At 32.0% G+C, this 15,322-nt stretch overlaps 1 protein-coding gene across 7 annotated transcripts in view; it reads left to right on the forward strand.

Moving 5' to 3' along the window:
• asic2 (acid sensing ion channel subunit 2) overlaps positions 1 to 15,322 on the forward strand; it is a 666,602-nt gene that overhangs the window by 592,515 nt on the left and 58,765 nt on the right. For all 7 annotated transcript variants that reach the window (XR_015479705.1, NM_214788.1, XM_087242453.1 and 4 more), the window contains 1 exon segment: positions 11,302 to 11,429. Coding sequence is in view for 6 of the 7 variants with exons in the window: in NM_214788.1 (NP_999953.1) it covers positions 11,302 to 11,429 (128 nt within the window). In the remaining variant the exon portion in view is untranslated.

The following is a 15,322-nucleotide window of genomic DNA, read 5'->3' on the forward strand; positions in this document are numbered from 1 at the left end:
CCATAAGTGGTACTGTATAGACTTTCAGAACTGAAAACTAATATTTATATTTTCAGACACTATATTTAGATTCCTCAAAACAAACAAACAAACAAGAAAAAAATCTATACTAAACCTAAATCTAACTGTGAATGTTTTAATTGGAGTGTTTATACAACTGATGCAGATTACAATGTTTAAAGTACATCAGATCTATGATCAAATTTAATTTATTCAGATCAACACAACTAATGTGGCATAACTGAGAATTTTTATGCATAATCTGATAAGCCACAAAAGTAAGGGTTTTTAACAAATCACATATCCAACTAGCTTTAATGAACAACTTTAGAAATAATAATGGCTTAACAAGGCTTAAAATATAGCCATATATACACATTTTAGTTCATTATAATGTTACACCTTTCTAGCACTCACAAGATATGTTTAGGATGTATTTTGGTAGGGATACTGCAATTATAGAGTTTTCATGAGTGAAGAGTCATTATGTAGCTGATTTCAGTTTTGGGAAGATCTGCCTTCTGCTCAAAGATGTTTTTTTTTTTTTTTTTTTTGCTTGTACTGCGTGAGGTTGAGGGATCAAACGCTCACTCTTTTTTTAATAACCAAAAGTAAAGTTGCAAATGTCTGCCAGGATATCACTAACAGGCCACTTTTGGTTGTATTTTATTTGATGGCTTATCTAGAACAGCGAGCAGGCTGTGGTTCAGTGATTGTGAAGTGCAGAACACAGAGGGCTTCTGTGACTCCTGAACTGCAGTTCAGTAATTGCTCACCTCTGATTTACAAATCCCAGGACTTCTCTGTCAAATTATATAACAGGACTTGTATATTTGGCCTCAGCATATACATTTCTAAGAAACTAAAATAAATGTACACTCTTTCATCAGAATAGATCTACAGAAAATAGACTTCTGTTCAAGGTTTAAGATTTTCTTTCTCTTTCTTTTGGATGGAATTCAACACTTTAATGCAGCAAAGACACATCGAATTAAACAAAAGTGACTGTGCAGTTTACTTTTAGTTGTTTTACTTGATCCTTTTTCATGAAAAAAATGTATCATAATGAACACACTTTATTTTAAGGCACACATCTCAGTATTAACTAATCATTTAAACTTTAAGTTCTGTTGACTACTAATTGTTTGCTTATTAATATTTAATAAGCCAGTATTAAGCCAGTTGTTAATACTGGGTAACACTTTAGCATAATGGTCTATAAGTTAATTTACTAACATGGACAAACACAGTAATACATTTATTACAATATTGTTAAAAAGGTATTCCACTATGACATCATATTTTAAACTTTAGTTGATGTGTAATGTAGCTGTGTGAACATAAACAACATCTCTGAATGTAATACGCTCAAAGTTCAATGCAAAGTGAGACATTGTCTTTTACAGAGTTAGTTTAGCAAAGCCTACAGCAAATGAAGTTAGGGACTAAAAAAAAAAAAAAAAATACATCCAGGCTAGAGAGATCACAAATGCTGTAGGTTACGCACATTCACCATGCTCATACACCCAGCACAGCGAAGGAGCATGGCCAGAGGCGCTGTAATGTTATAGCAGGGAAAGCTAAAATACTATCCAAATGCTGATATGTCCACAGGGCTTCTTTTGCTTCTACATTTGGGCTTTCAAAGTACATGATACACAGAGAGAAGTGCTTACAATTTAATTTTAATTATGTTACAGAGAATTTAAAAATATATATAGATCTAGCATTTGACAAAGGACTGGGCTAAAACTCCTCAAATCAGCTCCAACCATAATAGAAGAAGCTGTGGATTGTGAGCCACAACCAGTAAGTATTTTTATTTGTTTAAATTGATCAGTTACAGAACACACAATGCTTTGTGTGTCTTATAAATCTTATAAACATAACCAAGCCTTTAAAATACACCCTGGAACTTCCTTTTAAGGTAAGTTATTGGTATTTGAGTTAAATAAAATTATTATAGTTCATTACTAATGTTAACTAGCATGATTTTAGATTTTAATAAAGCATTAAATGAATTAAATGTTTAATTACAACGATTAATTAATACTTTACAATATTATTCATACTTAATGTTAGTAAATACATGAACTAGACCACTATTCTAAAGTGTTTTTCTAAACCGTTGCTATAATAATTTCCACAGAAGTATTTCGCAACACAATCATTTCAAAACTGATCATAATAAATGAAACGGTATTAGTCTTTTATGCACTTTCTGAAGGAAAGCAACGATTCCAAAATTTCAGCTTTGGCATAATAGGAATAAATACTAGATATAAAGATAGAATAGATATTGAGCGGAAAGAATGATAATAGCATTTCACTTTTTTACTGTATTTATAATCAAATCAATGCAGTTTTTGTAAGCATAAAAAAACATATAACCTCCTAAGGCACCAAAGTTTTTAATACATTAACTATAAATCAGTCAGCAATAAAAAAATTATTAAAACAAGAACTACTGTATGAGACATCATAAAAAGTTTTGGTGCATGCATACATGAGTGTGAAAAGATTGTGAAAGAGTCTATGTAGTGCTGGCTATTGTTAGGAAATGATCGCTCACATTGTTTGCATGTAGTTGGCAGATTTATAGGTGCTGCAGTAGAAGCCAAGGACTGCTGAGGTGAACAAATATTCAGAGATAGAGGGCATGGGACTCACCTCATGCATAAGAGGAAACGGATAACCTTCAACATATGCACATCTTAAATGCATTTAATTAAAATGTAATTTTCAAGTTACAATACTGATCAGATAATTCATGTGTGCACCGCCTGCATTAAATGCATTGCTATGCTACCACATTCTCGAATCTGGTCTATCTACAACAGCAGCTAATGTCTGAGCCTTCTTTTTTTTCTGTTTGTGCTTCTCTCTTCATTCTGTTGCAGTATACTCCAAGGCTTTAATTTGGAGTGACAGATTGTTATCCGGAACAAACAATGAATTAGCATCACAATACTTCCAACATACAAATAAGAAATTATTCACCAACCTCTCACCACCCTAACAGCAAACATTCACATCTCATCATTAACCTGCAGAGACACACACGTGACATGTTCTTACTTACATCCCACACACATGGCTCATTATGATGACGACTCTACTGAGAAAGGGTGAAAACTGAAGCCTTTTCCCCAACCAAATAAAGCCTATAATAAATAGTGTTATACCACAGCATTGCACACACACACACACACACACACACACACACACACACACACACACACACACACACACACACACACACACACACACACAAAATAATAAAAAAATTGTAAAAACAGAATAATAACACTGAATTGGATGTAATTAATTGTTCTGGACATTAATAATGCTGGTTCTAATTGAGACTCTTCTTAAAGGGATAGATCACCCAAAATAAAATCAAAGAATATGTTTACATTTACTCACTATTTACTTTAATTTGTAAACCTGTTTATCTTAATTTATTCTGTTAAACACAAAAGAAGATATTTTGAAGAAAGCTGGAAACCTTTAACCATTGAGTTCCATAGTGTTTGATTTCCTATATGGAAGTTGATGTTACAGGTTTTTAGTTTTCTTTAAAATATCTTCTTTTGTGTTTAACTGATGGAGGAAATTCACATAGGTTTGGAACCACCTGAGGGAGAGTACATTGTGAGTACATTTTAATTTTGGGTACATTTTTGTCTCTTTAGCAGTTTAAAAAAGTGTATGTGAATGATTATTTTAGTACTTTGATGAGTATTTTAGGATAAACATATTGTTTTGAAGACAATATGAAGAACACCACCATTAAAATCCCTTGAAAATAATCTCAAATTAAATCATCATATATCAATATATCAATAATGACATTGTTTTATCAATCATTTTGAATGTAAAACAACAGCATGAGTTCAGACCATATATAACAACAAAGATGTAAAACAATATAGTTGCGATCCCTTTCAGAATCATTTTTATCCAAACTATAAGACACTGACAACCAATCAGAATCTACTGAAATGTAAATGGGTCTCACAATGTAGAGTTACGACATTGACTACGTTTACATGGACATAAGTAATCGAACTTTTTGTCTTAATCTGAATAAGACAATAATATTAATAAGGTGTTTGCATGAGTTGCTTTTTGATTGTCCCTAACATAATGCTGTACATGTTATAGCACATAATACGAGTAATGTCATTGTGTCACCGCGCTATCCACATTTTCAAGTTTTATGTAGTTTTAGGTGTTTGAATTTGTCGACTTGAACTGCAGTTTGGCAGTTGGCAGTCCCCCTTTTTTATTCAGGAACATTTCATGCATGTCTCTCTTGACAAACGAGATATTGGATGTAAGTATGAACTGCTGGAAGAGTGTTGTTTTAATGGAATGTGATACCACACACTGTATGGGAAAATAACGTTTCACTGACTCAGTAGATGCAGAGAATAGTGTTAAACAGCCGTGTGTGTATAGTCTATCCTGTCGGAAAATGTGATGAAAATCCTACACGACAGTAATAGTTTAAGGTGTTTACATGTCGTCACCTTGGAAATTTAAGGTTCTATCTGCATTCTGAATGATTTCGATATTGATATTGAAATTTTGATTTAGATGTTGAGCTTCAAAGTTTTTGCATTCCATATAGCAAACAGTATGTGTGTAACATTTGTTTTTTTAAAATAAAAACTATTTAAACTAAGTCTTAAAACATCACATAAAAGACATCCCAATATGTAAATAAGTTGTCATTTAATAAGAATGTCAATAACTCCATTTTGACAAAAATGTCAGATAGAACCTTATAATTCTAAGGTGACGATGTCCGTACTGCACTTCTATAATGCAACTAAAATCAACATACTCCACTTCAATCCATACTCCACCCTACACTCCACATTTGATTTCTGTTTAGTTGGATTATGAACTTATCATAATTAAATTAATCAAAAATCGCTGTTTACATGGTAGACTCTTAATCAAAGTATTGTCTTAATCATATTAAAATCAAATTATTGGTGTCTATGTGAACATACTACTGTAATAGTGGAGAACCATAGTCTGTTTTCAAAGATTATTTAAAAATAATCACAATCTTGAAAACAATTGGTTATACCATGGACGAGAATGATAAAAAATTTAAAAGCCAGGCTAGAATTTTTTTTTTTTTTTTTGTGGCCTCTAAATGCTTCAGAAAAGAAAAAAAAAATTAGTGTTTTAATTCCTATAAACAGATTTCTATGGTTTGCTAGTGAGGACAAAATATATTGTTATGTTTATATTTATAGTTATGATTAATGTGAGCAACTTTTTTGAAACATTTTTGCACATTCATTTTGTTAAATTACAAAATATTAAATAATTAATTTGTTTGTTCATTTGTCCATCCATCCATTCATGGAACATAGAATAACAATTAACTGTAAGACAAATTGGAGCTGCAAAAAATAATAATAATAATAATAAACACTTAAAAACGACATGACTGAAGAAGTAGTGACTAATGAGTTGATGAGTCTTGCATTTATTTTAGTGGCGTTCAACTAGTGAGGACAACACAAGTGTTGACTACTTATTGTTGTTGATGTATTTCATAGGCTTTTTCCTTTCGGGCTTGAAGGATATTTCTTTCATCACATTTAAGGACACCGGAACACACAAGAGCTAAAAATAATGTCTAATGTCATGACGCAGTAGATGCAAAAAAAAGCAACGACAATGAAACAGTGCTGGAAATACTGTCAGACTATTTTAGCATAACCTTCCTTCCACGAAAGAAACATTATGCAATATACATTTATTTGTTCATTCATTCCCAGATGTATTTATTCATTTAGATACTTTAATTGTTCTTGATTCCCAGTGTTAGTGATTGCTGACTTTGTGTTTTTGTCATATTTATATTGTTTTCATTCATTTATTCTACATATTTTAACAGTTATAGTAAGTATTTAATAAGGATCAGGAGCACTAGTTTCATAAGTATTTGATTAATTTAATTTTTATTCAAGTCTTCAACCAAACCAACCCACTACAAACAGAATCACAGCACATAAAATATTGATTTAAAACAAGGAATATAAAAAAAAAGAGCTGGAAGATCTAAATACACAGCTTTTTCATCTACCAGTAAACTTCCAGAGAAAGGTTTGGATATTTTCAGTTACATAAGGTTGATTTTACAGCTATGATATTTTAATTAAAATATAGTAAGTTAAATAGACTTTAGCATTCATTTAGTTGTTCAAGCGTAAAATGAGATGAAAGGCCATTTAAATGCAAGTGCCATTGGGAGCAACAGATAAATGCATTGAAAATGCTGTGGTAAAAACAAATCAGACCTTAAATGTGGCTATTTTACAATGGCATGAAAGTTCATTAGAATCACCTAAGCTTATTTAAAATTTAAATTCCTGTGCATATAGCCCATAGAACTAAAAATGTCAAAACTTTTTTAAATGAATGGTTTTAGTTAAATTCATTGTCAACTATGCTGTATGGGGAATAATACATGAGTAGCAGTGCGGTGTGGCTGTGTATCGGCACTGGTGGGAGGCATGCGTTGGCATATGCAGCCACATCACACTGCTACGAGTTTGATATTGCATTTATATAACAGTTTGACAGCATAATTAATGTTTATAAAAAAGAAAATCAAACACAGAGAGTGTTTAATCATTTTGTATGAGTTACTAGTTTCTTCTGCAATTGCTTTACATCTCCAGCTGACGTCAGAACAGCACAAACCGTTGCACATTCACGAACGTCACTTAAGAGCTAGTACTTGAATGATTCTCTAGCTAAATGATGACAAAACAGGGGATTTTTTTCTCACATTTTAAGATTAAAAGGCTGAACAGCATGAAAGTTCATCTCAGTTTACAGAGATTTCCCAGTATTTCTCTGTTGCATTCAGAAGATCACAATATTAAAATACATTATGTTGCCCAACAGCAGCAATATTTTTTCAAACTGTAGAGTGCCATCGACTTGTCATTGTATGTGGGCGGATTAATACACAATGGTGAAGGTAAAACCATTGCACTTACCTGGGTATCTGTGGTTGAACCTTCTCTCATCTCCTCTCTTACCAAACCAGGTCAATATCTTTCTTATTTCATTCAAAATCAGCATTACGTTATCATCCTATAAAAGAATAATGCAGGTTCCCAACAATGCAGGACTTCATTATTGAGAACGAGCTTGTGTTAAAAAGGTTTTATCTTGTTGCTTGAATGATGGTTTTAAACACTGCAATGAATTGTAAGATGACAAACAGGAAAGACGTTCCCCAAACAATTTCCTCCTAAATCAATATTTGATGTTTTTGTAATTATTTTTGTCGTAAAACGCTCTGTAATAAGTGATAAGACTATGTACTTCAATATTCATTTTGTTTGAGCGTCTCCATTCGTTTTGGCTCAAAGCTGGGAATTGTTTTGTGGAGGCTTTGAGTTTATTGAGCTGATGAAATATTCAGAGTAAAATCAATAATTTGTGTCTAATTATTTACTCATGTGGATTGTAATAATAAGTGCTATAATGTGCGTCCAGCTGGCAGTTATTTTATGCTTTCCCATCAATATGAACAGCTTAAGATAACCACAGGAAGTGAATACTCTTACATGCTGGTGAATGACAGAAAATGATTGGAAGATGACAACTGAGACCAGAATGTGTTTCTTTTTTTCCCCTTCTTTGCAGAAACTACTTTACAGAATTTCCATCCTTGAGTCCAGTTGTGTGCCTGAAATGTCTTAAGCTTTTAACTGTCTAGAAACTAATACCCATCATATTTGACAAGCTACACTTTGGTGAATTTGATAAGGGGCACAAGAACACCCACACACACACTGCTGCAAGTATTGACTGGTCTCAGTGTGTGCACGGCTGCTGTCGTGGTGTGTTTCCATCAGTGCTTTGGCCTCTGGAGTGTGTGTGGAGGGTGGGGGGTCTTTGTGGTGTGCTCTCCTGTTATAGATGGTTGTTAAGATGCCTGCGAGCCTGCGGGGGTCCTGGTGACTGAACTGTGGCTCTCTCCTAGCCAGGCGTTTGAGAACAGATGAGGCAGGGGGAACAAATGAACACATCTCTCGCAACCGATATCACAGGGCAGAGAGGCACAGCTAATCAAGCAAAATGACAGATATTAAATGTGTGAGTGTCCTGCAAGTCACGGCAATACATTTGAAAGCAAGAAAAACAGGAAGACTGTGGAATAGGTCTTATTTCCTAGTGTTTTCACCTTTATGTGATGTTTTAGAGATTTTATGGGACTGCAGTGTATGGTGTTGTATTGAGATTAATGGTGCTAAAGCTGCTACTTTGTCATATTATATAAAGAGAATAGCCAACATGGAGTGAGCAAGTGCAGAAGTATATCATGACTCTAGCACTTCAGATCGCAAATAGTTTTCTTTCACAAACAGAGACTATTTTGGCTTTATGTATAAGATGTTTTGAATGATATGAATTAATAATTATATTCAGCTTTTATACAATAAATTACAAAACAATAAAATAATTACAGCAAAACCAAAAAGAAATCTGGATTTCATAAACTTCACAGCACTGAAACAGCTCTAGTTATGGTCACTAATTAGTTGGGCCAGACAGAATCTGCTGACATTTTTAGCTATTTCTGCAGGGAATTTTGTAAAAAAATTGCAGATTTATGTGGAATAATTTTAGGAGTGTAATAACTATGAAAATAAAAGAACAATACCTTTTTAACTTTTATTTATTGTTTACAATGCAAGTCCAGTTAGAGCAACTTAATTGGTAAACAAAGCAAGTCTTCCAAATAATATATCTACTAAAAGACAGAAAATATTACTTTACAAACTGTATTGTAAATGAATCATATGAACATTTTAAAATTACTATTATTATATCACAAGAATATTAGTGAAATTAATTAAAAAACTGGATGAATATAAATTTACACACATTTACTGAAATACATAGACTCAATAATGAACAACAAATCTTTGGAAATCTGCAGATTTGTGTGCATGCTGATTCCGTGTGGGCCTTCTAATGACCTGTTGAAGACTTTTGATTCTGGCTATCTATACTGACATTTCTCAATATTAGCAAAACACTGAAGACCACATTATTTATATCAACTGAATAGAGTGTAACAGTTCTGCATTAAAATGGTTGAAGTCTTATCTTCCTGCAGGTGAACAGTTTGTTGAGATAAGTGATGATGCAGGTCTGAGGTCAGTGGGCTTCACTCTGATGAATATATATATATATATATATATATATGACTGGCAATATGACTCGCAATGTCTTATTGAGATTGAAAATTGAATGTTTGATGAATTCTTTGTCTAAACAGTTACAGATTGTCTCAGATTTAACGCATCAAAGCAGAATCCAAAACCTTAACCTAACCTCAAATTAAGCTGATATATTTGGGGGGATAATTTTTTGGGGCCTTATGTTCACAACACAATCAAGACATGTTTATCTTAGATAAATTGCCAAACCTCATCCCATGCTGGCTTTTGCTGTGGCTGAAATGTTAAACCAACACCTTTTTCTCTCAAATTGACTATTGCACTGCTTTGCTGGCCGGAGCTTAAAAAGCTTACATTTAGTGCAAAAGCAGTCATTAGAATTCTTACTAGTACAATGCAAGAGAGCTCATAACATCTATTTTGGGGAAAAATGCACTGGCTTCTTGTTAGTTTTTGAATTAATTTTTAAATTATCTTTCCAACTTATAAAGCCTTGAATGGTCTGGCTCCACAATATTTCTCTAAAAGTTTAATCTTGTACACACCTGCATGTGCTTGTCTAATGCTGATGTTTTAATTATTAAGTCAGTGTGGCTAAAATCTATGAGTGAAGTCTTTATTGGCATCTAAATTATGTATTTCTTTTGCTATTTGGAATGTTGCTGAGTGTTTTGCAAAGTAATTTTTAAAATTCAATATATTTAATTACTGAAACTGACAAGATTTTCCACAGTTTTTCTCTTTGGTGGTGAGAATACACCAAAGAGAATCGATTCATGAGAGAATAGTGATGCATTTTGAAAATTTCAGAATCGATAAAGAACTCTCAAACAACTTATTGCCACTGCTCTACTTGTTTTATTGCTAGTGTTGATTTTGAGTAAACTCTCTTGGAATCGCTTTTATGAATATTTTTAATGCAATTTTTTTAGGCTATATGAGATCTGATAATATATAGGTCCCTGAGCTCACAGTGTCCCAGACACCAATCTTTTAACAATTTATAAAAGGTGAATCATTGTCTGGACGTTTGGCATTTCAGTGTGCACATTGCTATTATGGGCAGTATGGATTAGTTGAGGGTCATGATTTTCCTGTATTATTACAGCACAATGAGAGTGTATATTAGTACCATCTGATGTTTGCATTTAGATTGTTTATACCATTTGGTGACACGTGACATCATGCTAAAAGGGATAGTTAACCTATAACTAAAAATTATGTTATAATTTACTTATCATTTAGCTATCACAAACCTGTTATAGTTTCTTTTTTCTCTTGAATATAGAAAATGCTAAAAACTTGTTAACATTGCATTCCATAGCATTTGCTTTATTTGTACTATGGAAGTCAAAGGTTTAAGGTTTTCTTTTTTCTCTTTTTCTTTTTTTTGTTCAAAATATCTTCTTTTAGTTTCATCAGAAAAAAGAAACTCATAAAGGTTTAACACCATTTGAGGGCCAGTACATTTTATTTTTGAGTGAACCATCTCTTTAACAAAGTTAAATTATTTTGAGAATTGCACACTTAATTTTAATAAAAACTTTTTCTCTTACATTGTATGTAAAACTCTTACATGAAGTATGCATTAAGTTTTGCATTAAGTTTTGCATTATGCATTAAGTTTTTCATTTTTCTGTTTATCAGCATTTGCAACAACTTACTGTAATGCATACAAAAAGTAAAGTGGATTAACTGCTTTTTTTTAGCTGTGCCTATACTGTGTTTAGCTGTGTCTTTACTGAATGAGCACTGTGCTGCGTCCGACAGATTGCACTATCATGTTTTTCTCTTCTTCTTCATTCTTTTATATCACATTTTACCTGTTTATATGTTTTGTTTTGTTTTTACGCATTTTTATTATTTGTTTTTATTTTTATTTTACTTGTTTCTTTTATTCTTGTTTATGTAAAGCACTTTGAATTGCCATTGTGTATGAATTGTGCTATATAAATAAACTTGCCTTGCCTTTTTTAACATTGAAATTTCTTCATTTCTGCTGAACTACTTTATTATATTCTGTTGAAGCACAACTAATGTTTTAACTTCTTTTTCTCTGTGTTAGAAGAGACAGCGTTTGAGGCAGGAGTGAGAGTCCAGATTCACAGCCAAGCGGAGCCTCCTTTCGTCCATGAGCTGGGTTTTGGAGTCGCCCCAGGCTTTCAGACATTTGTGGCTACACAAGAACAAAGAGTGAGTGAACTTTAACTTCACCTCTGAATTTCTTTTGAGACTTTATTTCTCAACCTATTTATTTTCATCCTAAATATGTTAGGCTTTATTTACACCTGTCGTTAACATCCATTTGAAGTAATCTGATCACAAGAGTTCAGTGCTAAAAGCTTGAAACACATTTTGAACAGCAGCATTATTCACAACGATTGGATGAAATCACTTTGGAAAGTGTTCACCTGGAGAAATGTCAATCTTCACAGTTGAATCTTGTGCATTACATTTTGCTCTAGAGTAAAAAGCAAACGAGCAACAGTTATTTTGCAGTAAGGAAATAAATCAGCTATGGGATCTGTTAATGTGAGCATGCCAGAATTTGAATTACATGTTTATGAAATTAAGCGTACATTGAATATAAAATTACAAGACCAATAAAAAAATCTAGTTGTAGTAACTAGAAAAATTAAATTATAAGAATTGGAAATATTAAGTTGTGCAAACTAAAAACATTATTCTGGGTGAAATAGAAAAATATTGGGTTAACTAGACATTTTAAGTTAGAGCAACCAAAAATATCAAGTTGGGGTAAATTGAAAAAATAAGTCATATACACTAGACATATTAGCTTGCAGACTATAAATAATAAGTTGGGTGAACTAGAAAAAAAAATGGTTTCTCTAGTCATTAGAAATTGGCACAACTACTAGAAATTTGATTACAGCAACTAAAATATTTAAGTTGCGGTAACTAGAAAAGTAAAGTTGCTGTAGCTAGAAAATGTAAGTTATTCTGACAACAAAAAACAGTTAAGAGAACTACAAAAAGTTACAACCACTAGATAAAAATAAGCTAAACTGAAGTCAAAGTCAGCTTTATTGTCATTCAAAAACATATACAGGGCATACAGATAAATAGATAGTGTGTTAGTGACAAATCATGTTTTTAATTCCTTCAACAAATCCTTTGTTAGTGCTCAATGGTATTAGTGAAGACTCCACAAACATAAATAACATGAAAGTTGAAGAGTTGGTAATTACGAACCATTTGTAATGTTTGTAATTATGAGTGAGTCATTCATTATCTGCACATGCTAACTAATGCATTAACCAACACATTACTATATTTGTAAGTTTACATTAACAAAGATTTTTAAGTATTGTTAAAAAAACAAAGTATTGTTGAATAAATGTATTCTTCATTGTTATGCTAATCCATTTACTATCATTATAAATTAGTGCATGTGTACGGACACATCATCTAACTAAACTGTTAGTGTAAGTATTTAAATATAAAGTTAACATTAACAAATATTACAGTATGTATTGCTGTAGCAACTCATAATGTTCACCATAGGTTTATGTTAACTAATGCATTCACTGACATCAACCAATACAACCTTAATGTAAAGCATTAACCTTTTTAGCTCAGCTCATCAGCAATTTGATTTCTGAATGTCTGAAAATAGTATATGGATGAGCCAACATTAACATTTTTTTTCCAACATACATTTTAGTACCACTTACCTCTTTCTTTTATTTTTTATTATATATACAGTATATATATATATATATATATATATATATATATATATATATATATATATATATATATATATATATATATATATATATATATATATATATATATATATATATATATATATATATATATATATATATAATTTTTTTTTCTTTTTTTTTTGTCACCACAGCAATATCTTTTCATAAGTGCTGGGTTAATAAATGCTAAAGCATACTGATGCATCCCACACAACAGCACAGAACTGCTGACTCACTCAGACCTTGTCAAAACAGGATCACCAAGGTTAATAGTGCCTTTTAATCCACATCCATGTGTTCATGATCCTCATTGTTCCTAGTTTCCTATTCTGTTTCATGTGCACATATACTTTGTAAACCCCTAAGGGTGCTCAATCTTGAGTGATCATCGTCTAGTTTGTGTTTGTGTGTGAGAGAGACTATAAGTTAAATACTGTACAATTATTATTCATTTTAAAGGCTATTGACTGTTCATTTTTAGCTATTCTATTGTTATGTAGCTCTCCACTTTGTTGTAGTTTGTCTGATGCTATGAGGCTTTAATATCTCCAGCCGTGACCTTGCTGGCTGTTTGACTGCCATTTGTTTGCAATCTGTCTCACTGAATCAGTCTCACCACAGTGAGCACAAATCAAGCCTAGCATTCTAGTTTTGTCGAAACTAATATGAAAACAAATATGATTTCCATCTTTAATAATTGTCAGTTTAAAATTGCCATGAAACAGAAGTACAATCTTTTTTTTTTCTCCATGTCTATTTTACTGCATAGCAAAGAAGAACAAGAAATTGCACAAGAAATATAAGACTTTTGCGGTATTGTTGATTACTGTTGCTGTGATATACAAAGATACACTGGGGGAAATAAGTATTCAACATTTCTAAGTCACAATTTTTCTAAGAAAACACATTTCTAAAGGTGCTGTTGACTTAAAATCAACAATCAAAAAAATAAAAAAAAGAAATAAAACAATCAAAGAAATACATATATGCTAATAAAATAATTTATTAATTAGTTATCAATTTGACACAGGAAAAAAGGGAGGTGTAGAAAGACAGTGAAAGCCCAGTGACAGCAGTTAAAATCTCTTAGTAGTTATTCAGCAACCCTCTGCACGTCATTGTAAATGAATAATAGCTGCTTCAGTAAACATCTACATTAGCAGCATGATGAAGATGAAATCAGAGTGGACATTTCAGCAAGACAATAATCCAAAACACAGCCAAGAAAACACTTTAAAATGCTTTCAGAGAAAGAAAATCCAACTGTAGAATGGCTCAGCCAATCACCTGACTTGAATCCAATAGAGATTACAAAATAAAGAACAGATTTTGTAGATGAAACCCATAGAAACATCAAGATTTTTACACTCTGTTAAAGTCTGTAAAAAAATAAAAATCTCACAATCTGAGCAATGCATGTGACTTTATTCTTCACATGAGAGGCATTTTTAAACTGCCATTACCAAAAACGTTTAAATAATCAACGTTTTAAATATGTTTCAGTAGTTCAATACATAATGCTTGTGTCATTTCATTGTTATTACACATATATATATATTTTATTTAATCAGTTTTATTCCATTTTTATGTTTGCATTGTTTGGGTTTTTATCAAAATCCAGTTCATTTCCATGTCAACAGCTCATTTAGAATTTTATTTTATTTCCCAGAAAAAAAAAAAGACAGTTTTATCTATTATTTTTTTGTAAAGCTGCTTCTGATCGTTACATGTATACAACATCTTTAATTTATTCTATTAGGTAAGGTAAGACCTCATACTTAGAAGGAAAATGTGCTTATGCAATGACAAAGTTATATAAAGCTTGAAGCATCAGAATTGGTACTCTGTATCGGCTGATCACCATGACAAGGAATTGGTGCTCAGTGTCGGCTGCAAACATTTTGATAGAAGCATTCCTAATTTACTAGTTTTGTTTGGTGATGCAAATATTAAAAATGAATAAACTTTAGTTTAGTTAAACTTTAATTGACAAATATATAGCCCAGAAGCTATTACAGACACAAAAGTAAGACATTACATCAAAGACTAGAATGCACAAGACATGTCACTTGTATAGTTTTGAATGGGGAAAAGTGCAACGGTCAATATGGCGAATGAAGCTCCTACTAGTACAGGGGCTAATCATCGATCAATATAAACTGACAATTCCAGGGGAGAAGCTCAGATCAGATCTGTCTTATTATGAAATTTTATGTGGTCAACAAACACACTTGAATCTCTGCAAATAATTACTTCACAGGAAAAAAAGAAATATACCCAGATACAGCTTGAAATATTTGCTTTTAAATTACCCCCTACACTTGAAGACAATTTTTTTTTTTTTCTATTTGAAAT

Source organism: Danio rerio, chromosome 3 (assembly GCF_052040795.2).
Source record: "Danio rerio strain M-AB ecotype USA chromosome 3, GRCz13ab, whole genome shotgun sequence".
Taxonomy (NCBI): domain Eukaryota; kingdom Metazoa; phylum Chordata; class Actinopteri; order Cypriniformes; family Danionidae; genus Danio; species Danio rerio.